At 45.0% G+C, this 26432-nt stretch overlaps 1 protein-coding gene across 1 annotated transcript in view; it reads left to right on the top strand.

Annotated features, from left to right (window-relative positions):
• COL6A3 (collagen type VI alpha 3 chain) overlaps nt 1-26432 on the top strand; it is an 85114-nt gene that overhangs the window by 52735 nt on the left and 5947 nt on the right. The window contains 19 exon segments of the mRNA XM_059929002.1: nt 442-477; nt 1073-1135; nt 1632-1694; nt 3019-3081; nt 3971-4033; nt 5484-5534; nt 5726-5761; nt 6242-6304; nt 7333-7395; nt 8661-8693; nt 8775-8811; nt 8915-8926; nt 9024-9517; nt 11089-11185; nt 11803-12501; nt 13696-13798; nt 16322-16911; nt 18276-18539; nt 19573-19671. Of these exon segments, the coding sequence (XP_059784985.1) occupies nt 442-477; nt 1073-1135; nt 1632-1694; nt 3019-3081; nt 3971-4033; nt 5484-5534; nt 5726-5761; nt 6242-6304; nt 7333-7395; nt 8661-8693; nt 8775-8811; nt 8915-8926; nt 9024-9517; nt 11089-11185; nt 11803-12501; nt 13696-13798; nt 16322-16911; nt 18276-18539; nt 19573-19671 (2929 nt within the window).

Here is a 26432-nt window from a genome sequence, read left to right as displayed (position 1 = left end):
TTTACTTAACCGAGTGTGTGTTATATTTGGCCGGGACAGTGTGGAGAGTCTGGGACTCCCTTCCATTATAATTAACGTCTTACCTCTCCCTCCAGTTAGGAAAATGGAAGAAAAATAGACAGATCGACATTCCTGTTTCACATTCCTTACTTGGAACTGTCTGGGGCCGTGCAGCCCGAGGGGTCCTTATTTTGGTTGGCAGGTCTGAAGTCATCCTCAAAACTTCCACGTGGATGACTGACAAGGGCAGCGTGGAAGAAAAACTTTGCCGAGGGGAGGGCAGGAGAAAAGGTGTCCCTTCATGAGAGTTTCCTCTGGGCTGGGTAGGCACAGTGTCTGGGGCCCAGCGGGTGTCGTGACGGTGCGGGTTAAGTCCCAGGGAGCCTGGCCTCCCCCAGCCTCCCCGCCTCCCTTTCACCGTTTGTGTGATTTCTTCCTCAGGGAGGCTTTGGCCGAAGGGGACCAGCAGGAGCTAAGGTAAGCCTCAAAGTCATCATCTCTTTGCTGTCATCACAATGTCAGTCACTGTGTGCTCTCGGGAGATGGTCCCCACCCCACCCACAAATTAAAAATTACTCTCTCCTTCGCCATCAAAACTTGTAGCTCCCATCTTTTCTACCATCTCCTTAAATTTAGCCTCTTCTATAAGACTTGCAAAAACGATGATGGCGGTGGAAACGATTATCAAAATGAAAGTGAGTGGGGAGGGGAGAAGGGAAGGGAGATGACTGGGGAGGCAGCGTCCTGGGGACCTCTTGCCCGTGACATGCCCACTTACCTGGTCATCAGCAAATCACGTGTCTTGGTGGCTCTGTCCTCTCACCTGTGCAAGACAGGTTTGGGTCCAAGATAGCTTCATGTCATGAAGTCATCTTGAGGAAAAGGTGACGGAAGAGTGAGAATCGATCCCAAGAGTGAAAAGTGGCTCCAAGTATTGAATGTCTCTCCCTGGAATTATGGTGCTCTCACTTCTGACCCCTGGTACAGCTGTGACTGTCTCCCTGCACCCTTGTGCAGATGTGACTGTAGAACAGAGGGCTGACCCTTCCCTGCATCTTCTCTTGTTTCAAAGGGCAACAAGGGCGGTCCCGGCCAGCAGGGCTCTGTGGGAGAGCAGGGGACCAGAGGTGCACAGGTCAGTACCCCCAGTGTGGTTGCGTGCCTTGTGACATGTTCCCAGATGCCCTACCATTTTTTAAAAATTGAGGTGACCATTGCTTTTACAAAATTGAACACAAAATTAATCTTTTAAGGTGGCGTTTAGTACATCCCCAACGTTGCACGACTATCATCTCTATCTAGTTTCAAAACATTTTCATCGTCCCCCAAAGGAGACCCTGTACCCATTAAGCAGTCATGCCCCCTCCCCCCAGCTCCTGACAACCAACTAATTTCCTTTCTGTCTTTGTGGATTTGCATATTCTGGACCTTTCATATGAATGGAATCATTTAATAGGTTTTGTGTCTGGCTTTTTCACTTGGCACCATGTTTCTGAGGTTTATCTATGCTGTAGCCGGTGTCAGTGTTTTGTTCCTTTCCATGGTGGAATAATATTCCGTTGTGTGGATATTATGGCGGTCATGCTGTGTCACCTCCACACAGCACTTACGTTGGCATTTGACTTTTTCAGGGTCCTCCTGGTCTCACCGGTCCTCCAGGCCTGATCGGTGAACAAGGCATTCCTGGACCTCGGGTAAGTCTGTCTTGATCCCACCCTTCTCTTTAGCTAAATGGATAGCATGTTGCCCCAGCAGGCTGAGAGTTCCATGTTTCGTGAAGGGTGGAACAGGAGACAGACCCCTCAGCCCGACTCTTTGGCAGCACAGACCTGGGGCCAACCTCAGTCCTCAGAGCAACTGGCTCGTTCACCCTGAGGAAGTTAGAGGGCGTTTTTCTTGATGCTCCAGGGGCTAAGTCCCAATGCTGCCCCTTCCAAACATAGGCCACCTGGGAGGTGAGCAAAGGAAGGAGGGGCCTCATTGCAGAAGTCTTAGGGTGGGTCTGCAGGAAATCAGATGAATCGACCAATATTCTCAGATTACTCTGTATTATTTCATATTTGGCCCCTGGAAATTGCCCCTGTGGTTTGGTATTTGTGTAAGGAGTTCCCCATCCTCAAGTTCGGCATGGAAGATGTTCCTTAAACTCGCTGTCACTGCAAACATCAACATCTATCTTGGCTGTTGTCGATGATGAGCAGAAACATGGTGTAGCTGAGCTAGGACCGGGTGCCCATACTCTGGTGTCCCTTGGGTCTGCCAGGGACAGGGAGCCATCTTATAACTTGTTACAGAAATTAGTAATGACTAATAAACTGGCAATGAACTGGCCTGAGGCTACATAAATGCACAAAAATGTTTTACAGGGGAAGGAGGAACTTTGTGAGAGCCCCTATTTGCTTGGAAAGTCCTTCCCAAGTTTGAAATCTGATAAATACCTATTTTGTTTTAAATATTTATTTAAGCTCTGATTAGTCAAGAATTTAAGATGGTGCAGGGGTGAGTTGAAGCTCTTCAAATAGTTAACAGTACAAACAGCTGCCACCATCTGGATTTGCCGCATCTGTCAGGGTCATTTCTGGGCTCTGTAGGCTGCACTGCATTTTAAGAGCTATGTTCCTTTGTTGACTTATTCACTCACTCGATGAGAAAGTGTGTATAGGTTGCCACACCTGTAAAGTCAGGTGCTCGTTGTGGAGGTGTGGAAAGGGAGAGGAGGTAAAGCCATATACATCCGGGTGTTTGTCCCCTAGTCGGTAACTTAGGAGGTGAATGTTAATTACTGAGATGTGTGCACACCTGTGAAAACTGGTCACACTCATATTTTAGGTTTGCACAAGCCATCTCCATGCACGTTTGCACTGGGGTCTCCAGCGCTGAGAGTGGCAGAGAGCTGCAGGATCTGACCTCCACACGGGGGCAGCAGGGGGTGGGGTGGGGCTTGCGGGAGGTGGGCTTCGGACACTTTGGCTTGGAGGGCGAATGTTTCACTGACTCTCTCCTCTCCTCGTGCTCCAGGGAAGCGGGGGGACCGCAGGTGCTCCTGGAGAACGTGGCAGAACCGGGCCCCTGGGAAGAAAGGTTTGTCTGGAGCTCGTGTTTCCCCAGGCCGGGGCCTGGCCAGACACCATGTCACCGCTCCCTCGTTTGTCAGTCTGTCCAGCTGCTTGGTTTGCACATCCCTTCTCCTCCCCTCTGGTCTTTTCCACCAGGCGTCCCCTGTTGACAGTGGCTGGGCCAGTGGGATGAGTGTCCCCACCTTGAGGGCATGCACGGGCTGTGTGCAGTGGGTTGGCCTGCGTTCTCATAACCAGCACTGCCAGCCGCTGCTGAACTGCCGTATCTTTTCGCGCCCAGGCTTGTGAGGACAGTTCAGCATCCTCAGGGCCCTTGGAGCACACGAGCGGCACTAGGACCACTTCCGTATTGCGCTGAATATTCTCCGGATATTGACGCTGTACACAGCAGCCCCGCTGGCCACGTGCAGCTAATCCAAGGGTCCCAGAGCCCGGCTGCTTTGGATAACAGCAGCTTGCTCCGAGCAGGCTGCCTTTCTATGAGCCTTGAGAACAGCGACTATTCGTCATAACCGGTCTGAGAAGCAGCATTTTCTCGGGGAAAGCCGTGTGTTCATGTGACTCCAGCCTTGCCTCTCCGCCCCTCGTGGGGCCACTGGCTTTCACTGCTGACTCCACGCCTTCCTCTTTCCCGTCTCTCTCTCCTCCCCGTCGGCACATCCCCGTGCCATGATGATGAAAAGAACAAACACAAGCCTTCCTGGATTCTCTTCCAGGAGTCCACACGTGGATGTTGCAATTTAAAAAATCATTAACATCAACATCTAAAAGGTGAAGTGAGCAGCTTGTGGCAACCCTACCGATGATGTCACCCAGAACAAGGGCAGGGCTTGGAATCGCATTTTAAATTGTCCCAGACCCACAGGTGTCTCAGCCCTGTTTCTTATGTCTAGGGCGAGCCCGGAGATCCAGGACCCAAGGGAAGCATCGGGAACCGGGGCCCTCGTGGGGAGACGGTAAGATCAACACGTGCACGGGGCCCAGGCTGCCGCTGACTCCGCTGAGGTGCTCAGGAAGCAGGGAGATGTGGCCTGTGCTGGGCTGGCCTTTGTCATTGCAATTTGGGTTGGTTCCACAAAGAGACAGCTTGATAGCTGCTTCTTATGTTACTGGGGATGTGATTGAACATAGTGAAACCTGCTGCTTATAAGTTTCAAAATAATTTTTATTTCACTGGAGGGGGAGTGAATAGAGACATTTTTTCTTGATTTCTTTCTGAGAAGTGAATGTGGTGGTTTACTGACCCTTGAACCACCTTCATTTCAGGTCTTGCAAATGCTTTTGGAGCTCAACTAGATGGAGTTTTTCTGCAAAGAAATAAATGTCCTTGGTTTAAAATGGAATGGGCTTTGATAAGATCTCAATTCAGATTGAAACGGTTTGTTTTGAATGAGACATCCCAGCAACGGAAATTCTAACTTTGAGAATTCATTTTAAAAAAGTTATTTAAAAATACCCTAACTGCTCTCTTGCAATAATGTTGTAACATACGTTTCTATCCAGGAAAAGGAAATCTCCAGTACATTGGGAATTTTTCTGTAAAATGAGTCATTACACCTAAAAACTACATAAGTGGACCAGGTTGATCTGATTCACAATCCCAAAGCTTGAAAATACTTTTCTTGTGTTTGTAATTTCTCTACAGCTAACTGAAATTTAAAAATCCATTGCTATTACTGTCTCAGAAGCAGAGGGGAAAAAAAATCAGACTTTAAAATCTACTCAAACCATTGAATGAAATCTCTTCCTGATTCTGTTTCAATAAATTTGGGGCCACAGCTCTTTAGCTGTTTAAAACTGTAAATTAACTAAGGAGCATGTTCTGTGCATGATTTAGAGATATTAATGTATATTTCATGAAAATTCTTTTGATTCTTTTGAAATAATCAACAGTGTCCAGTTCGGAAAGCCCCCAGGAGAGAGTGGTAGGGACAGATCTCCAAGTACGGGGAAGTGGGTTTGGGGAAGGAAGGCAGTCTAGAGGCATGACCTGGAAGGAAGGGAAGGGGCACCGGGGAGAGGGGAGTAAGGGCTGAGCACAGAAGACTCAGGAGGGTGTAAGACTGAGTCCTGCATTCTTGCTTTGAAGTAGAATCAAAGACTCATATATGCATAGACCACGGTGGCCTTCAAGAGTCCTATCAACTCTACGATTCCCTGGTTCCATGCGTCTTTGATTCTACATCCAAACAGCATCTCTACCAATAGCTCGTAGTAGTTCTTTAGTACAGACACGGTCTTGTTTGCACTGTAAGGTGGGATAGGACTAGGGACTCTTCCTTGAGCTGTACCTTGATCTGGGAACATTCCAGGGATGCAAAGACCCACTGCTCAGGGCTTTAGAAAAAGAAGGTCATGGTGTGCCTGACAGGGGCACCTGCAGTAACGCTGTCTTTCCACTCTTAGGGAGATGACGGACGAGATGGGGTTGGCAGTGAAGGACGCAGAGGCAAAAAAGTATGTGTCTGCTGAGGATTCTTGAACATCTGACATGCTGTATTTTTAAAGAATTATCTCTCAAAATTGAATTGTAATGTAGTGAATTTTTTCTCTTGGTGACGCTACGGATATATTTTTTCTGCTAGAAAGTAATTTATGTTAGATGACTTTAAGTTGGGACCAAACACTGAGTCATTTATTTTTTATAGGGAGAAAGAGGATTCCCCGGATACCCAGGACCAAAGGTAAATATTCCCCTAGGGGGTAAACAGCAGCATTGTTTTAGGGTGAGTCTGATGTGACCATGGACTGAAGGTCGCCATATCTTGGGTCTAGTCTTCAGTCAGACACTTACTAATCAAGTGACCTTGGGAAAGGCCCACCCTCTCCAAGACACTCCCTCATCAGTCACATGGAGATGACAATGTGCCCTTGTCATGGTGCTCGTGAGAATTAAATGAAGTGGCACTGCAATAAAATACTTTATAAACCTTAAGATGCCAGTATAATCTGTATGATGTTATCATTAATGTAAGTTCTAAGGCCAAGTTCAGTAAGCTTAGACTGAGTCTGCAAATGCCACAGCTGTGCCGGTAACTTGGTGGAAAATCCATCAAAATTAGCCATTTGGCCGCTCTGGGAAGTGTGGTCCAGAGGCCCCCAGGGACCCTCAGCTAGACCTGCCTCTCCGAGCTTAATGTGCTGCTTCCTGGCTCTCTTCCCAGGGCAATCCTGGTGAGCCGGGGACAGACGGAGCACTGGGACCCAAAGGCATCAGAGGCCGAAGGGTAAGTTTGCCTGCACCTTCCTGGTAGCGGGTCTGAACACTGAAGACTCCACTGCTTCTTTGAAAGTTACCCTTCTTCACTTGCAACCTGGCCAGAGATCATATGAGGTGGGAGTACAGGAATCCTAAGCCTTAGACGGATGTAATCAGGACACCCTGCAGTTGTGTCTGTGCTGTCTTCCTTTGGTCACGCTCCCTTTAGAGGGAGGTCTGGAGGGCCCCCTCGTCTAATACGTCTCAAAGGTCACTAGCCCATGGTCCACTCCTCGCCTGGTGCCGGGGGACTCAAGTCTCACAATGAATGACATCAGAAGTCTGCGCAGACATATTTGGCCATGCCCACCAGACGGTGCAGAGACAGGATTTCATGAGCTGCACAAAGTGCTTACCAGGCTTCCAAGTTCAGGGGCGAGCCAGGCTGAGACCATGTATTCTCTCGCCTCCCCACCATGAAAAGACTCCTCTTTCTTAAGCTACTTTTCATTCTGGATTATTCTCCGTAGTGGATGTTTACTCATCCTTTTAAGATTGCCCTGAGTCTTGAATTAGCAACTTGTGGCGTAGAATTGGGCAAAGGCTTCTAACAGTTATTTTTAGCTTAAAATATAGTTAAATTCATTGTAATTATCCTGTTAATTTTCTCAGTGAGGACATTCAAACTAGATCATTTATTATTCATGGTAGAGTTTTAAAACATTGGATTGGTTATCTACATCGAAAAGTGAGCTAATTAATTGTCAGTTACTCCTTTTTATGCATCCATAGTGGTCTTTTTAAAGGTTCTCAGGCAAGCATCTATCTCACCTTGACCTGCCAGAGAACAGAGTTGTGGGAGATGCACATCAGTTTTGTTAGGGCCACTTGTCCCTATACCTGAATTTTGGAGACACTTAAGGTCTCTTAAAGTGAGAGATTCCTTGTGGTGATGGGGGACATTAGACGAGATCACCTCCACCACCCCTTCCAGCTGCAGAAGCTGAGAATGCTCCATCTTCTGCCACAATTGAGCAATGTTTGTTCTGCTTCTAGGGAAATTCAGGACCTCCAGGGATAGCTGGCCAGAAGGGAGACCCTGGTTACCCAGGGCCATCTGTAAGTACCTACCCATTTCCAATCAAGCTGCCCGAGGCCTGGGTGCCTTACACATGGTCCTCCTTGAAAACTTTCCACTATCTGTTTTCCTCACAAAAGACCTGTCTGCATTTTTGTTGTTGTGGTTTGTTTGTTTGTTTTTTAACCACTTCCCTTCTGATACCACAGTGGAGAAAATAGCTTTTGAGTTTTAGAGTACCAAGAAAATTTTAAAGCAAGTTTCACATGGAGCTCTATAATCTAGGGTGTATCGTGATTTGCCTTTACAATTTCCTGGTGTAGGTTTGTTTGAGGTTTGTGTTGAGGACAAACTAAAGAGAACACGTTTGAATACCTCTTGATTGCATCTTGTGGAAGGAGTATAGTATAGACCTTGGTTTGGGGAAGATACCCTTTGGTCTATAAAATCCCCAAGGGAGCTATTGATTAGTGGTTGAAACCCCACTAGTGATCTAGAGCCAGGAGGGCACCTTTCTCCAGTCCTTCCATATCCTTCATCATGAATGTCTTTGTTTCCTTGCTTGCATTTCTTCCTGTACTGTCTCCTGACATTGAAATGGATGAGGTTCACGGAAGAATGGAAAAGATAACTCAGGAAGTGGGAAAATCATCCTTAGAAAGAAAGGTTAGAGGGTTGGGTTGGTTGAACCCAGGAGAAGATGGTAGAGTCAGGTGTTTAATCTGGAGAGGAGCTTTTAACGGGAGATGGTTAGTCCAGTTGCAGCGGGGGATGGACGAACAGGAGCAGCTGGATGGAAAGACGTTGGCTAGCCCACGAGGTGACAGCTTGACCCTCGGTGGCCACACACTGGGATGAGATGCCAAGGGCAGCCATGAGCATATCCCTGGGGTGGAATCCCGGGATGCTTAGACCTGGAGCCTCAGGGTAGCTAAGTGACTTCTGGGTGTCCCTCCTGCGACAGGATGTAGGAAGCCAGCAAGGGAAAGGCAGCTCTTCTCTCGGGAGAAGCAGCATTTAGACTCAAGTTCAAATGTGTGATTTACACTGATTTGCAATGAGTATCCTGGATTCCAAGGCGTGGAGCTATTTATCTTACAGGGGAAACACTTCTGTCCTCAAAGTCTCTCCTTTGCTCTTCGAGCAGTTAAATCAAATTTATAGGGAGAGCCTGTAAATGATCAAGGTCAGCCAGGGCCCACCTTGTTCCCTCTGTCATGCGTCTGTGGGCCCCGGGCTGTTCCTTGGCGGGAAGCTCCACAGCCCTCACATCTGTGAGCTCTGAGCCCCCGTCCTTGTTTTGCAGGGTTACAAAGGCAGCAGAGGTGACTCGATGGACGTAAGTTGCATGTGTGCCTCGCGAGCCCTTGCCCTGTGAGCTTTCTCTATCTGTTCTCTTACATCTTCTTTCCTTTTCCAGCAATGTGCCCTGGTCCAGAGCATCAAAGATAAATGTCGTAAGTACACGATTTTCTGCCATCTGTGCCTCATTTTTATCCTTATGTGTGAAATTCGCACCCGGTGGACCAGGCTTTCACTCTCCTCTCTGTTCTCTTCTAGCTTGCTGCTACGGTAAGTCATTTCAGTAATTGGACTTCCTTCCGAGGAAAGCAGAAGACCCCTTTTCCAGGAAGTAGTTTGTCTGTGAAAACCTTCCCCCTTCCCACAGGGCCCCTGGAATGCCCCGTCTTCCCGACGGAGCTGGCCTTCGCGTTGGACACCTCCGAGGGGGTCACCCAGGACACCTTCAGCCGGATGAGGGATGTGGTCCTGAAGGTTGTGCACGACCTGACCATCGCCGAGAGCAACTGCCCGCGGGGGGCCCGCGTGGCCGTGGTCACCTACAACAACGAGGTCACCACGGAGATCCGCTTTGCTGACTCCAAGAAGAAGTCCGTTCTCCAGGACAAGATCAAGAACCTCCAGGTGGCTCTGACGTCCAAGCAACAGAGCCTGGAAACTGCCATGTCCTTCGTGGCCAGAAACACGTTTAAGCGGGTGCGGAATGGATTCCTGATGAGGAAGGTGGCTGTTTTCTTCAGCAATAAACCCACGAGGGAGTCCCCGCAGCTCAGGGAGGCCGTGCTCAAGCTCTCGGATGCTGGGATCACACCGTTGTTCCTCACGAGCCAGGAGGACCGGCAGCTGGTCAACGCCCTGCAGGTCTGTGCTCTGGGCATCTCTGACTCTGAGAAGGTGCTCGGGTGCAACTGTACCCTCCCTGATGGGTTTGCACCCCATAGCTTCTAGATGAGGCTGGTCTCACTTGTGAGACTTCCAGAACAGCCTGATGGCTCTGGCACTAGATGGACATCCAAATGCCCATGACTTATTCCCACCAGGTCCCTCTTCGCTTCTTGGAGGAGACTCTCCCAGGCTGATCCTGGAGGCCTACAGTCTCCTAGCGAGGTTCTCCAGACATCAGCGAGCCCAACACCCAAGCTGCATCCCTGTTCAAACATTTCTCAGCCAGGCTGGCATCTAACAATTAAACAAGTCATTTAAGCATAGGACAAGGAAGCATTAGCTTTAGCCTATGAAGCAGCTAAGTGTTTCCTTATTCTTTGCTTGAATGACTTGTATAATTGTCATACTAATAATATATATATATATATATATATATATATATATATATATATATAAAGATTAATTAGTCAATTAATATTTACTCAATGCTGATTCTGGTTTTGCAGTCCAGGATGGGTGGGTGATGGGCAGGAAGGGCCACAGCGGGACCAGGAGTGAGGAGGCCTTGCCTCTAGTGTTAGTACGATCACCTTCTAGCTTTAAGTCACCGAAAGTAACATGGCTCTGTCACTTACCCTCTCTGTGTCTCAGATTTCTCACCTGTAACAGAGGCTGGTGGATGAGATGGTCCCTAACGTCTTCCTTTCCAAACTGGATAGTCTATGGTTTTATCACTGCCACGTCAGCAAGAGACAATTGGGTCACTGGCACCATCTCTTAGGGTTTATTCTGCCAAACTCCAGGCCAATTTGAGAACACAGTATTGGGCTTTCAACTCCAGCTTGGGCTACCAGCCTTACGTTCCTATTAGGGGATCATGTATACATCTCCCCTTGTGAGGGCTGAGTGATCCAGAACCACGCACGTTTCCTAAAAAGCATAGTTTCAGCAAGTTCAAAAAGTCAAATATTCATTCATTTATTCAATTTAATGATGATGTGCCAGGGGCTGTGATGGGCAGGACATTCTGAGTCTTCTGGAAGTGATTTCATAACTTGCTTTGTTGTTAAATCCCTTTCTAGACCTGGGCCCATGGGAGAGGGACGGAGTGAATATTTATTAGTTGCTATTATTATTGCTAGATAACAATGACATTTAGGTCCCTGCTGTCTGGTAGAGGCTATACCAGGTACTTTACATACATTATCCAATTTAATCTTCCAAATAACTTCATGGGAATTTACCATTATCTTCACTTTGCAGCTAAGGAAACTGAATTCCAGAGAAGTTAAATAATTGTGCTTCAGGTCCAGCAGAAAGTGCAGGAGTGGGATTTGAGCTCTGGTTCATCTCATTGGAAGAAAACCTATGTTTTCCTGTCATAATCAGTGCCTTCCTTCCTAACCCCGCTTCCCAAGAAAGAGAAGATATTGACCTATTGGGGGGTTTATTTAATTGATGTGACTCTAATGTATTCTTCGGCTACATTTTCAAATGGGAACTTATCCTGTGTACTCCTACTAAGGATTTCCTTTTGTTTAAACCAGATCAATAACACAGCGGTGGGTCATGCCCTTATCCTACCAGCTAGCGGAGACCTCACGGACTTCTTGAAGAACGTCCTGACTTGTCACGTTTGCTTGGGTAAGGTGCTTCTCTAAGAGAAAAAATCTGTCCGGCTGCAATTGCGAAACATACTATCCACAGAGGGACATTTGAGTGAATAATCATCATCTGTACAAAGAGCTTGAGTTAAATGAAGATTCACATAGCCTTGTATTTACCAGTGTGTATGCTGCGTAAGTAGTTTCCATGCTTAAAGCTGACTGCCCCCAAACAGAGCCTCTCTTTGTTAAGAGAATGATTAGTTCTGTAGGTAACAAAGGAGGAAGTGGGCTCTGCTTATGTTTTGACCTTGGAGTCCAGAATTTTATTACCTGGTTTTGTTTTATTTTCTGGTAATGTGTTTCTGGAACACATTTCTTCAAGGAGTGGCAAAGAAGTAAGGTAGTTTTCTTTTCTTTTCTTTTCTTTCATTATGCCAATGCCATAGTCTATTCACAAGGATTTCAGCTTGATTTGTTTCCTCTAGTAAGTGCCAGGTGATGAAAACTGAAATCTGGCCACGATATTGTCAGCAAGGTATACATAGGTTTCTACATTATGTGACAATTCTAATGACCCCAGACTCCCTGCAGACTGATGTGCAGTATCTCGCCAGGAGAGTCACAGAGTAAACGTGCTGCCATGCTTCTTTCTAGACATCTGCAACATCGACCCATCCTGTGGATTCGGCAGCTGGAGGCCTTCCTTCAGGGACCGGAGAGCAGCGGGCAGTGACGTGGATATCGACATGGCTTTCATCTTAGATAGCTCCGAGTCCACCACTCTGTTCCAGTTCAACGAGATGAGGAAGTACATAGAGTACCTGGTCCAACAGCTGGACCTGAGCCCGGACCCCAAGGCCTCCCAGCACTTCGCCAGAGTGGCGGTCATGCAGCACGCACCCTATGAGTACGTGGGCAACGCCAGCGTGCCGCCCGTGAAGGTGGAATTCTCCCTGACTGACTACGGCTCCAAGGAGAAGCTCCTGGCCTTCCTTGGCAGCAGGATGACACAGCTCCAGGGGACCAGGGCTTTGGGCAGTGCCATTGACTATACCATCGAGAACATCTTTGAAAGTGCACCCAACCCACGGGACCTGAAGCTCGTGGTCCTGATGCTGACGGGCGAGGTGCAGAACCAGCAGCTGGAGGAGGCCCAGAGAGCCATCCTGCAGGCCAAATGCAAGGGTTACTTCTTCGTGATCCTGGGCATTGGTAGGAAGGTGAACGTCAGGGAGCTGTACAGCTTCGCCAGTGAACCAAACGATGTCTTCTTCAAACACATGGACAAGTCTACTGAGCTCAACGAAGAGCCTCTGATGCGCTTTGGGAGGCTGTTGCCATCCTTCATCAGCAGTAAGTCCTGCGCACGCTTGGCTCCCAGGGATGGGGCCGCGGGCATGGGAATGATAGCTAGTGTGCCCGTGTTGACCCGTCCATTCATTCAACAAGTATATACTGGCACCTACCACATCCCAGACACACTGTTAGGAGCTGGGGTTGGCAGTTGACACAGATGGGAATCCTGCCCTTGTTCACTCGTTTATTCAACCAGACTTGACTAGACCCCTCCCAGCCATGGACTGTGTCCCTGGGAGTTTATAGTCTAGGTGGGTGAAGGGGTCAAGTGCACATTTATTAGGCATGACATAATACGCTATTATGTCACATTGAGTGTGCCCTGATGGGGATCAGGGAAGCTTCTAGAAGGAGCAGCATTGATCTGGGCTTAGCCCCCAACCCTACACTTGGATACCTCTGAGCCTTTACCCAATATGGGTCTCCCTCCGCTAAATGATCTCCACCCTTGCTTCAGCAACAAACCCGCATTTGTCTTCAAAAATTATCTCCAGAGCCCCTGTTCACTGCGATGGTCCCTACTCCCAAGGCTTGGGCATTGTTAATCTGGATGTTGTACTTACCGCATCTATTACATGGCCCGTTGGTCATTCATTTATGGGTATGTGGTCCCAGTAGACTGCACATCCTGGAGGAGGCGTATCATTCATCACTGCCTTGATGGAGTCAGGCACAGGAAAGCATCTAACAAATGAGGGAGATTTATAAAATATGACCTGTCCCCCTAAAGTTTTAGGGGAAAAATGTGAAGCAAGGGTAGGCCAGCAAGTTCACCCAGGAGCCGCTATTAACGTCTTCGGAAAATTAAAACAGAAGTTCTGTTAAACAGCATTGAGAAAATGCTCAAAGTAATTCTATTATAATGTGATGTTCAAGAGCTTGGAACTTGGTAAATTCTGCACTTGATTTTTCTTCTATTCCTGTCTTCCCTCACATTGAGTAAGCGTTACCTTTAACCTAATCACCCAAATATTGCCAAATAGGAGATACAGGCTTAAGATGTTTTATGGATCAAATACCATTATGCTTCATGTTTCAAATCACTGGACTTAGATTGTCTGGAAGAATGAATTAATTCAACAAATATTCACGGACTACCTATACGTGATCCATTTAACTCCTTAGCAGATTGATTTTAATTTGCATGTGGTTCACATGCCCTTAAATATTTCTTTCTCTCTTTTTCTCTAGGTAAAAATGCTTTTTACCTGTCCCCAGATATCAGGAAACAGTGTGATTGGTTCCAAGGGGACCAACCGGCAAAGAATCTTGTGCAGTTTGGTTACAAACAAATGTAAGTGATTATAATAACTGCCTCAGAAATTAGAGCGCTAGAGGGAATGCAGAGGTCCTTCAGCCAACACCTAACTTTATGGGGTGAGGATGTTGAAATCCAGAAAACGTGACTTCCCAAATGTCACGTGGGGCATTTCAGGGGAAGAGTCTGTTGTATCCGTTAGCTTTTGCTGTGTAACAAATTACCTGAAATTTAGCGGCTTACAGTAACAACTGTTTATGTAGTTTGAGATTCTGTGGGCTGGTGGGTTTTGCTTGGGCTCAGCTGGGCAGTTCTTCTGGCCTCTATGGAGCTCATTTTCATGTTTGTGGTCAGCTGCTGGTCAGCTGTGGACTGGTGGTCTAGGGTGGTCTCATGTGGGTGGCTCATCTGGGCTCCATGTGGCAAGCCTGGGTTTGTGCACAAGGAGACTGGGAGGGTTCCGTGAGAGAAGGTGGAGGTGAGCAAGGCCTCCTGAGGTCTAGGCTAGAGCTGGCACACTGTTACCTGTGCCTTATCCTATTGGCCAAAGCGTGTCCAAAGCTGGCCTCTCTAGATTCAAGAGTGGGGAGCTGGGCTTGTTGGGGGGGACCTGCCACATCACATTGCAAAGGGCATGGGTACAGAGAAAATGGGCCACTGGGGCCATATGTCCCAACAGTCTACTATAACTGGTGTGCAATGATTTCATACAGAAAGATTGGATACTTCAAGCAAAAAATGGACTCCCCATCTCTCAAAATGATTAATGCTGTAATGACACAGGTGGTGGTGTCAGCAAAGGGAGGTGACACGCAAGGTCTCCTAGGAAGACTGATGAGATGGTTGGGAGGTGGGTGGGGCTGCAGTGCCCATGGTGATGCTGGCTGCTCGGCACATGCTCCGTGGCCTTATGTCCAGCACCATTTTTGGTGCCAACTGCAGGAGTAGAGAGGAGGGCACTGTGGCTGTGTGACAGAGGGCTGGGCAAGGGGGACATGGTGGCAGGAACTGAGGTCAGGCACTGTACCAGCAATTTGTGCCCCTCAAGTGAAGGCCACAGAGGATCATGCTTTGGGAGAAGGGGAGGTTTTGTCTGTTGCATCCAGACGAGATGCAGATTCGAATTATCCTTGTAAAGTGACTACCTGCCTTACTCTTGGCTGAGCCCCAGGGTGACCTCTTCCAACTGCCCATACTTCTCCCTATACCCCTTAACTCCTTCAGCTTTTGCCTTTGTCCTCAGAGGGAACGCTTCACATTTCAGCCTAGTAAGTTGAAAATCATTCCCGAGGCAGTGGTGACCCTTCTCTGGTGCTATCATGCTGATTCTGCTTGATCTAGCTTCACAGGTTCTGTTTTTCTAGCCTTGTATTATCTGTATAATTTCCCTCGAACATTCCGTCAAGTCGGCTCAACTTTATCTTTAGGAAAACAGAATGAACAAAGCAACCTAGTATCTGAAGTTTTATGATAGCAACTTGAAAATATACTGCCTATACCATATAGCATGACATTTCTATAAAATAATGAATGTTCATCTCAGGGCAAGTAATGAACAAAATTGGGTCTGTGCTACCATGTCTGATGGTTATGTTGCTGTTCTCTTTAGAGATTCATAGTAAATCGAGAAATTGTGAGAAAAACAACCACATACACAAAAATTAATACAAACAAAAATATACAATATGCCCTAGGAATGAAAGCGTATGCCGACTTGATCATTTTCCAGCTCAACACAGCATCTTGCTTATTTTTTTATTTAAACTTTTTAATGGAAGTATAGTTAATTTACAATGTTGTGTTAATTTCTGCTGTACAGTAAAGTGATTCAGTTATACATATATACATTCTTTTTTTAATATTCTTTTCCATTATGGTTTATCACAGGTTATTGAATATGGTTCTCTGTGCTATACAGTAGGACCTTGTTATGTATCCATCCTGTATATGACAGCTTACATCTGATAACCCCCAACCTCCCACTCCATCCCTCCCCCAACCGCCCCCCGCCCCCACCACCGGGGCAACCACAAGTCTGTTCTCTATGTCTGTCTATTTCATAGATAGCTTCATTTAACACAGCATCTTGTTGAGTGGCTACTTTCTTATAACGAGCGTAGCTATTAACTGATCTTAGTTTTTGGTGTATGTGTTTCAGTTGGTCAATTTTTATAATTAGAGCATTATTTAAATATTTTATTTTTACTATTTATTATTAACAATAAGTATTATTATTATGACAATATTTATTTCTGTTTCTTTACCCTCTTCCAGCTTTTATAAATTGAAAATAAGATTTCAGGTGTATTTACAGTACAATAGAGGCTTCCTTTTTAATAATTCTATTTTTTATATGCTGCTCAATGTCTTTTCTGTGGCACAGATCCTAAAAGGAAGGAATTTAGTATATGCAATGCTATATATAATATATAAAAGCTACTGCGTGCATTTTGGTGAGATAGCAAATTTTGCATAGAGCATGGAGTTATGTCTTTGTCTATTTTAGATAGCAGGAGAAAATATGTATGAGTTGAAATAATATTTAATATGTTTTAACAGAAATGTTCCGAATAATGTTACTTCAAATCCTACATCTAAACCAGTGACCACAGCAAAGCCAGTGACCACAGCAAAGCCAGTGACCAACACCACCAAACCAATAACAGTGGTAAACCTGCCGGCCTCAAAGCCAGCTGCCATGAGACCTGTGGCCGAGACACCCGTGGCTGGGAGACCCATGGCCACCAAGCCTGAGGCTGCCAAGTCCATGGCCACCAAGCCTGAGGCTGCCAAGTCCATGGCCACCAAGCCTGAGGCCACCAAGCCCAAGGCCGCCAAGCCCTTGGCCAAGCCTGTGGCCACCAAGCCCGAGGTCGTCAAGCCTGTGACCACCAAGCTCGTGCCCACCAAGCCCGAGGCCACCAAACCTGAAGTTGCCAAGCCCATGGCCACCAAGCCTGACGCCACCAAGCCTGAGGTTTCGAAGACGGCCACAGTTAGACCCGCAGTGGCTGCGAGGCCCGCAGCAGCTAAGCCGGCCCCTGCCAGACCCCCTGCTGCTGCCAAACCCATGGCCGCAAAGCCCGAGGCCCCCAGGCCCCAGGCAGCCAAACTGGCCGCCACCAGGCCAGCCACTGCTAAGCCCATGGGTAAGAAAGCCATCTACCTGGGATGTCTCATTTACTGTGTCCAGGGCTTGTCCCTTGAAGCCTGTTTACAAAGCAATCCAGACACGGTCCTTGATCTGCAATCTGACATCTAGACGATGTATTTTGAAAGGTGCTGGTTTGAGCATGGAATTACCAAAGCATCCCTTTTTTTCTATATTAGAAAGCAATCTTTCTCTTCCCCCCCGTGAGGCTGGTGAGTTCCAAGCAAAGAGCAGGTGAAATACCCACCCCTCCGCCGCCTCTGCTGCCCGTTTTCCCACTCCCTGCTCCAGCCCCGAACCCCCATCGGGGCAAGCATGGGAGCGGCACATTCTCTCAGGGATGTCCGTGGGCGGCCACCACCCAGCTCTCCTGGAAATGCAGTTGTCTTCAGTTAAAGGGATGAGCTCTAAGTAGACGTAGGGTTTTAGACCCCATCGAGGGAGTGAAAGAGAGAGAAAGAAAAAGCCTGTTGTCAGCTCTTAAATGGTGAAGCTTATGTTTCTATGCTTTAGTTCTGGAGCCAGACCCGCCTCCCTTAGAATATGACTCCCGAAGATCTGGATGGAGCTTTGTAATTGCAAGTCTTGTCCCCTCTGTGAAGCATGTACCCATAGAGGAGAGGCCCAAGCCTTGTGCTGTGGCAACACTGGGGCGTTTCGTTTAGCAAATTGAAAAGTTAGAGCCCAGACGATCGTTCTGTCCCAACAGACTGAACTACGTGCTGGTACTGTCCCTGGGAAGAATGCATTCCAGGCTGGATTAGATATGGGTGGGGGGTTGGTGGGCTTAATGGGACTCAGACTGTGTTATTTTATTTTTCCTGCAAAGAAGATGCTAGAAGTTCCTATAGAGTCACAAACTGTATAGAAAAGTGAAGGCAGGATGTATGTGCTCCTGAAAAAATAGATAGAGATTGTCTTCATTTTATGAAGAGAGAGAAGCAGGGATTCCTTGAAAGAATTTCATGTCATACCCTAAAGTTCCATGATGTATATTTAACATATTTTAAATTAGGGGCCTCATTCTGTCTTGAACGCTTCAAATTAAGCACGCTGGACCACACGTTTTCAAAGTATTTCCTTAATAAGAGAGATTTTCAACAGAAAAAAAAGGTAGTTGTGTACCTGGCCGATGAACAATGAGATTTTTGATTACTGTGAATTTCACGTTTCACATATGCTGGTAGGTTACAAGATCAATATTTCTCAGGAGCTTGAAAGAGAAACTAGTTGTCTGCCTCACCTAAATTTCAGATCAACCGTCTACTGGTACATCTCTTTAAGAGTTCATCTCTGGCCTGTGTGTTACAGTCATTTAGGGTTTTATTTTTTGTCTCATGCTCTCAGCACTCTATCTTGCAGTTAAGGCAGCCCGAGAGGTCCACGCGTCTGAAATCACAGGGAACAGCGCCAAACTCCACTGGGAGAGGCCCGAGCCCCCCAGCCCTTATTTATACAACCTCACCATCACCTCGGCCCACGATCAGTCCCTGGTTCTGAAGCAGAACCTCACGGTCACGGAGCACGTCATCGGGGGCCTGCTCCCTGGGCAGACGTACCATGTCATGGTGATCTGTTACCTAAGGTCTCAGGTCAGAGCCATCTACCAAGGCAGTTTCAGCACAAGTAAGTGCACTTTTGGTTTAAGGAAAGTTGGTACCTATCTCTGCGTGGGATATCCAACGGGGCCATAAAGGGAACCATGCTTATTCACTGACCTTTTTCTGAAACAGCAACGAGGTTAAAATGAAATCCTGTGTGTTTCGGTTGCACCCAACTTGATAACTTAACAAAATGGAAAATGGGTTCCTTGCGAACTGTTGTCCTGCCTTGGGGGTCCTGGGCTACTTGATTCAGGAAACCAGATCCGTGTGGCCTGAGTGCAGCCCCTTCCCAGGGAGGAAGAAATATGGCCACGGAAGCTGGCGGTGTCTCGGCTGCCCACCATGTCCCGTGTCGGAAGCATGTTTCCATGCTCAGTGAACAGAAAACACCACTGAATCATGGCTCCTTAGGGAGTCTCATCCCAGGGGCCACGGGATGTCCACAGGCGCTGTAGAAAGGGCACCAGCGTTTCCCTCCCCTGGTCTCACCGTGCTCAGGCTCTGCGCTCTGCTGTGTCGGCCCTGTGGCTCCTTTGCTGTCCCGAGGCCTGGCCTGCATGATTTCCCAGCCCCCTCCCCAAGTTCTCCTGGACCCTCACCCCCACCCCTGACTCTTCTCGACCCCTGCTGTTCCTGGGACGTGGAGGGGAGGCTCCCATTCTTTTCTCTTGGGCCAGAGTTAGTCATATCCAGGAACTATGATTGAGGAAAGGCAATTCCCATCAGTTACCATACAACCCATGAAGATTTGAGTCCAAAGACCCTTCAACCCCAGGGCTCTACTTCCTTGGAAGGAAGCAGAAGATGTTATGTGGAAAAATGAGAGGATCTCTTCCAGGTTCAGAAATTTCCTCCGTTTGCTTGTTGAGATGAATGAAACATGCAGACAACAGACATAAGCAGTGTGTGTAGAGACCTCTTGGGTCTCTACGTTTCAGTGGCCCCTCCTTACATAAGACATGACCCAGAACGGCAAGCCTGCCTCAGTCCCATAGGGTTCCTAAGCCTTTCATTTTCTGAGTTACCTATTAGTGGTGTATCTTTTTCTTTTATAGAGAAAATTCAGCCTCCACTTCCGCAAATGGCGAGGTCAGCTTCTAGTTCAACCATCAATCTAGTGGTGAGCGCAGAACGGCTGGCTGGGAGTAAAACAGGTGAGCTGTGAAACTATCAGGTCCACTGCAGCACTAAGAAAGCATTCTTCTGAACAGTTTAATCTGCTGGGGTTCTAATTCTCAGACCAGGAGTGACTTGTATGGAGAAAGTTTCAAAGTGGCTCTGTGTGGCCCCTCCTGGGCTTATTCTGCACATTCCAAGTTGCCTGTCCCCAGGATCTTAGAAAAAGTTGAATGAGGGCTGCTTTGGGGGCCATAGCCAGGAACTCATGTGTCCCTTAGTCATTTCCCTGGTGCCTCATCTTGGGACTCGAGTTGATTTGTGGTCTGTGATGCAACGAAGCATAGGATTTCATCCACTTGGTGATTTAATCTAATAAAAAACTGCTTAGAAGAATACAAGACAATTCAGACTGGAATCCATGAAATAAATGGGTTTGGAAGTGACCCATGGGATCAATGTTCTGGTCCCAATTTCCTAAGCACACACCCTGGCTTAGTCTAGCCTGCCATTCTCTATGTGTCTGAGCCCAAGCATGTGCACATTTTATGTGAAATCCATGATGAGTTAGACGTGTTTCTGGAAGTGACAGTTGTGACTTGCTTTTGTCCTGGGCAGTGGAACTCTGGGGGACCCGTAACCTCTCCTTCAGGGGAACATGAGCTATGATTGTTCATCTGTGGGAAACTGGTTATTGAAATAGCCGATATGCTTTGCTTAAGAGTAATTCTGCAAAAGATATTGGTACTAATTCCACAGTCAAGGGTATTTAGATGTCTTATTGGTTTACAGACCCCAAAGCAAAGGGTTTCCACTAATTATAGGGACAGCTCATTAGTTTTTGATATATTGGCCACAGTCAGGAGAAGGAAGGCATATCTCTTTACGTTGTTAATTTCTGTAACGGATTATGACGAAAGCCATATATCGAGTGCCCAGCTGCTTTCCTACAGCGCTAGATTTAAAAGCAGCTGTGCTTTCTCAATATGCCCTGCATTGTCAGAAGCAGCAACAAGTTATTTTTTGAGCTGTTGGCAAGGATTCCCTGTTTTACTCTTTCCAGTTTAAGTTTTAAAGTGACCCTTGTTTCTCCACCTTATCCTTTTTGTAGAGTTTGCATCGTATCTCATCTGTGTTTAAATGAAATTGGGTGGTTTCCGACTCCACACACCCATCTCTTTGGGGCCACTTGGAAATACAGGGCTCTCGATTCTTTTAGTTGTTTCTAGAGGGAATCTTCTCTATTACTAGAATAGTATTTTTTTTTAAACATCTTTATTGGAGTATAATTGCTTTACAATGTTGTGTTAGTTGCTGCTGTGTAACAAAGTGAATCAGCTATACATATACATATATCCCCATACACCCTCCCTCTTGCGTCTCCCTCCCACCCTCCTTATCCCACCTCTCTAGGTGGTCACAAAGCACCAAGCTGATCTCCCTGTGCTATGCTGCTGCTTCCAACTAGCTATCTATTTTACATTTGGTAGTGTGTATGTGTCAATGCCACTCTCTCACTTCGTTCCAGCTTACCCTTCCCCCTCCCCGTGTCCTCAAGTCCATTCCCTATATCTGCGTCTGTATTGCTGTCCAGCCCCTAGGTTCATCAGAACAATTTTTTTTTTAGATTCCATATATATGTGTTAGCATATGATATTTGTTTTTCTCTTTCTGACTTACTTCACTCTGTATGACAGACTCTAGGTCCATCCACCTCACTACAAATAACTCAATTTCGTTTCTTTTTATGGCTGAGTAATATTCCATTGTATATATGTGCCACATCTTCTTTATCCATTCATCTGTCGATGGACACCTAGGTTGCGTCAATGTCCTGGCTATTGTAAATACTGCTTCAGTGAATATTGTGGTACATGACTCTTTTTGAATTATGGTTTTCTCAGGGTATATGCCCAGTAGTGAGATTGCTGGGTCATCTGGTAGTTCTATTTTTAGTTTTTTAAGGAACCTCCATACTGTTCTCCATAGTGTCTGGAATAGTATTTTATTCCATTGATGGACTTTCCCTGTGTCCATGTATACATGGTATATCTATATCTGTACATCTACATTTATCTATCTATCTATCTATCATCTCTTAATTCATCCACAACCCATACTGACATGTGGCATCAGGAGTTACTAGAAAGAAGATGATGAGTCAATGCAGGAATTATGAAACTATTACGTACACAGATGTGTGATAAGGGTCAAAAAACCAACTACCTGTAGAGCTGCAAAATGTTTTAAAATAGTTTACTTTTAGAAACAAGTTTAGGAATTGGTCTTTGTTAGAGACAGCCATGTGTTTTTCAGACTCCTTTTGCCTTTCCAATGGAAAGATTGACAGAAAAACAAGAAATTCTCTCCTCTTGACATAAATTTATGGGAACAATTCAAGAATTCATGGTAGATTGGGTAATTAAGTTTTAACTTAAGAGTTGTATAAAAAGATTTTATAAAAACTTTTAATGCTATGATTTTTAACTCAAACTAAAAAAATGGCAGTAAGGATGTGGCATGGTGGTTTGGGATGGAGAAGAAAACAAGTCTCAACCCCTTTGATTTCTTTTTTTTTAAATTGAAGTATAGTCAATTTACAATGTTGTGTTAGTTTCTGGTGTACAGCGAAGTGACTCAGTTATAAATACATATATATTCTTTTTCATATTCTTTTCCATTATGGGTTATTACAGGATATTGAATATAGTTCCCTGTGCTATACAGAAGGATTTTGTGTTTATCTATTTTGTATATAGTAGTTTGTATCTGCTAATCCCAAACTCCTAATTTATCCCTCCCCTGCCCGTTTTCCCCTTTGGTACCCGTAGGTTTGTTTTCTATGTCTGTCAGTGAGTCTGTTTCTGTTTTGTAAATAAGTTCATTTGTGTCATATTTTAGATTCCACATATAAGTGATATCATAGGGTATTTGTATTTCTCTGACTTACTTCACTTAGTATGATAATCTCCAGGTCCATCCATGTTGCTGCACATGACATTATTTCATTCTTTTTTATGGCTGAGTAGTATTCCATTATATATATGTACCACGTCTTCCTTATCTATTCATCTGTTGATGGACACTTAGGTTGCTTCCATGTCTTGGCTATTGTAAATAGTGCTGCTATGAACATGGGTGCATGTATCTTTTCTAATTAGAGTTTTCTCAGCTCCTTTGATTTCTGCTCATAATCAAGGGGCAATGGATAAGCCTTTGTCCCCTGCACTGGGGGTTCCCTGCAGGCCCTAGCACACCCCAGCTACCTTCCTGAGTCACCTCCCAACATGATGCTTGAGCTCAGAGAAGCCACAATGGACCTACTAGGTCCACCAAAGATATGGGTCAGGACAGATGACATTCTGACTTCGAAGTCCCTGAAATCTGTGCATATTATTTGCCACTTGTTGGTAACTTCACCCCTCACAGAGTGTGGGAAAAGTAAAACTTCTAGCAAATTCAGTGCTTCACTGAGAGAAAATGATTAGGAATAAATTACACAGTGAGATTTGGGGATGTTTTTGGTTCTCTTATGTATGGTCCAGAAGGGATAAGAATATATAAACAGTGTTGAGTTAATATAAACAACACAATCTTTAAACAAGAATCTGGCTGGGCTGTCTGGTTTTTTAAGACTGAGTCACAGATTCAGACGTACGAAGGTGTTTTCAATCTAGACCTTCAACACTTAGGTCTCCTCTCTTCATGTGACAGACAGAAAAGAGATTTTGAGACTGGGGCTTTTGTGTCCTTCAAGGCGATGGGTGGTAGTTAGATACAAATGAGTCCAAAACCTTTCTCCTTCCTTCTGATCAGTACAGAGCCCTCAAACCCAGGACTTGAATGTTCTTTCACCCTTTCACGTGTGTGTGCGCACACACGTGTGTGTATTTCCCCCCTAGTGATTCAAGTCAGCCTGAAAATATAAATTACTTGCTCTTCTTTTTTTTAAAATTTTTGTTTATTTAATTAATTAATTTATTTTTATTTTTGGCTGCGTCGGGTCTTAGTTGTGGCACGTGGGCTTCTCTCTAGTTGAGGCGTGTGGGCTCAGTAATTGTGGTGGCACGTGGGATCTTAGTTCCCCGACCAGGGATCAAACCTGTGGAAGGTGGATTCTTAGCCACTGGACCACCAGGGAAGTCCCTTACTTGCTCTTCTTAAGAACAAGTTTCTGCATAATTCATCTCTAGCCTTCAAGTAACAAAACAGCGCTTTGAAAAAAAGAAAAACCCAGCACTTTGCCTAGATAAGTCGCTTAATAAACATTTGCTAAATGAACATATGTAGGTGTACACACACACCATTTTGAAAGCTCTTCTTGAATGAAATTAATTGGATATTTGCTTTAAAATGTATAAATTGAAAATGGGTAAACAGAATTAGGAGATGGAAGCTTGTTTCCCCTCCTCCCTCCCAACCCCTCCCCCATATAATCAAAGCATCTTAGAAATTTTTTCCAGGGGGTGAAACATTTTAATATGGTCATATTTTTGCAGATAGAAAAAGGAGTAACAACAAATCATTGTTTATATGAAACTTTAAAAAATATACTAACTATATTATTCCTCAGTAGTTTCATGTATATTTCACATCTAAATATCAATTGCCACAATATGCATTATTTCTCCAAAGATGTATTTTCTAGACAATTCAGGCAAAAATAAGTTTTAAAACTAGCTTTTATATGTGGACGTGAATGTAGTTTAATTCCAGCACCAGTTCATTACAGTTCATCTCTGTAAGCACAAACACGGTTTGTGCTTACAGAGATGTGTTCCTTTCTTAGTTTTAAATGCTAGATACTATTTTTGTTTTTTGGCCTCGGCACGTGGCTTGCGGGATCTTAGTTCCCCAACCAGGGATTGAACCTGGACCCACAGCAGTGAAAGCACCGAGTCCTAACCACTGGACCGCCAGGGAATTCCCTAGACACTTCTCTTTGCTTTTTTACCTCTATGAATAAAAGATTTACTGGGTTTTGATTCTGTCTTTAGGAACTGAATTTTGTCATAGTTTACCACTTGGGGTTTAGGAAACATGGTGACCAGTGTTTGAATCTATGCAGGAATTTGTGGGCAAAAGTCCTGTGAAATGAAAAGGTCTTTGGTTCATGGCATCCAATGAGGGGGGAGAAGATTGAGCAGTACTAATATTTGAGTTTTCATATGTTAATATTTGCCCCTTTTGAAATTCACATTTAATAGGTACTTCTTTACCAGAAATTTGACACAGGCATGTAATGGGAGGATAGCCTAGTGAGGGGATTCTTTGTCCCCCCAGCTGAGGCCTGGCCCTGTGTCACACGGAGTGTGAGGTGTGGCAGTAAGGCCTCAGCTTGAGATGAAGGTTGATTACAACAGCAAACCAATAGCATCATTACTAACCATTCAGGATTCCAGACTTTGAAATACTACATGATTCCATTTTAAATGGTTAATACTTGTATTTTCCTCAACAAAACAAGCCCTGCAAAAAGAAAAATCCCACCCCACTTTTTGCTTTCCTCAGCACCTAAGGGAATCACACCCACTTTTCTGAGATACATTTGCTGCCTGAAAATGGCAGTTAGCAGCAATTAAACAAATCTTTCAGTGCTTATCACAGTCTTAAAAAAGCATTGACTGTGCTAGGCATTTTTGCAGTATGTTTTGTGACTGCTAGTTTTGAGGATGCTGTGTTGTTGCTAATGTTGATTTTAGGTTTTTGTTACCATCTCTCTCATCCTCCTTCTCATTTTTGGCCAAAGAAGACTTGAATGAATATTTTACATGCATATGATTAGTAAGGCTAAGACTCTGAAGTTTCTAAACAGCAAAAAAAAAAAAAAAAACTAACTCAGAAAATTTACTTTTTACAATATTAAAGAATGAATCCTAAATTATTGGCCCACCCATGTGTGAAGAAATGTTTCAGTGCAGAAGAGAATAAAAATAACTAACACAACATGTAACATTCTTTTTTACTTACCCTAGAAATTAGCAATCTGTAGAAATGACCATATTTTGTCTGATCAGGCATTCCTGGGTCAGTTACACAGCTCAGAAGGAAATAAGTTCACCAATGTTTTACTTACTTTATCGATTCTAAGATGTACAATTTTCCCCATTGTAGTACCTCTGAAATTGAAATGTGACTTGAAGTTGATGACATGTCATGGCTTACTGGCAGCATTTTCTCTTACTTAGTGGATTATAAAACAATAGTACATTATAAAATTAAGATATCTTAGATTTGATGAAATCCAGTATTTGCTTGGCTGTGTTCCACCATGAATATACAGCATTGGCTGCCACAAAATGATGTGATGGGGCAAATATATGACTTTATGTTGATAATAATTTAAAGAACTAACTTAACCCCACAAGTTGAGGTACATTAAATGGCTACAAATATTTTCTCTACTTTGAAGAGACATAGCCATCTTCAAGGCTGTGTGTTTATTGCTGCATGAGAATGTAGCTAAGTCAGCTACCATGTTTGGGTTATGACGGGTCTCCAAGGGCATTTGGTATTTTTTTATTGTGAAGTATAAAAGTCTTATGAAATAAAACTCTATTGGTCAAGACCTGAAACTACATTTAAAATGCAACTACAGCTACATTTAAAATAAAGTTAAAAGTACAAAAAAAGTTTCTTTGGTACCTTTTGAGCCAATCCACATGCAAAATGTAGACACAGGAAAGTTTTATTCATTCCTGACAATTGTATCTGCTTCAGAGGTTTGGAAGCACTTTATATCATGTCAACAATGTCTGATCCTAAGGCAATTAAACCTTCTTCTTATTTTGAAACCATT

This window comes from Balaenoptera ricei, chromosome 7 (assembly GCF_028023285.1).
Source record: "Balaenoptera ricei isolate mBalRic1 chromosome 7, mBalRic1.hap2, whole genome shotgun sequence".
NCBI classification, from domain to species: Eukaryota; Metazoa; Chordata; class Mammalia; order Artiodactyla; family Balaenopteridae; genus Balaenoptera; species Balaenoptera ricei.
This window is presented reverse-complemented; position numbering and strand designations above follow the sequence as displayed.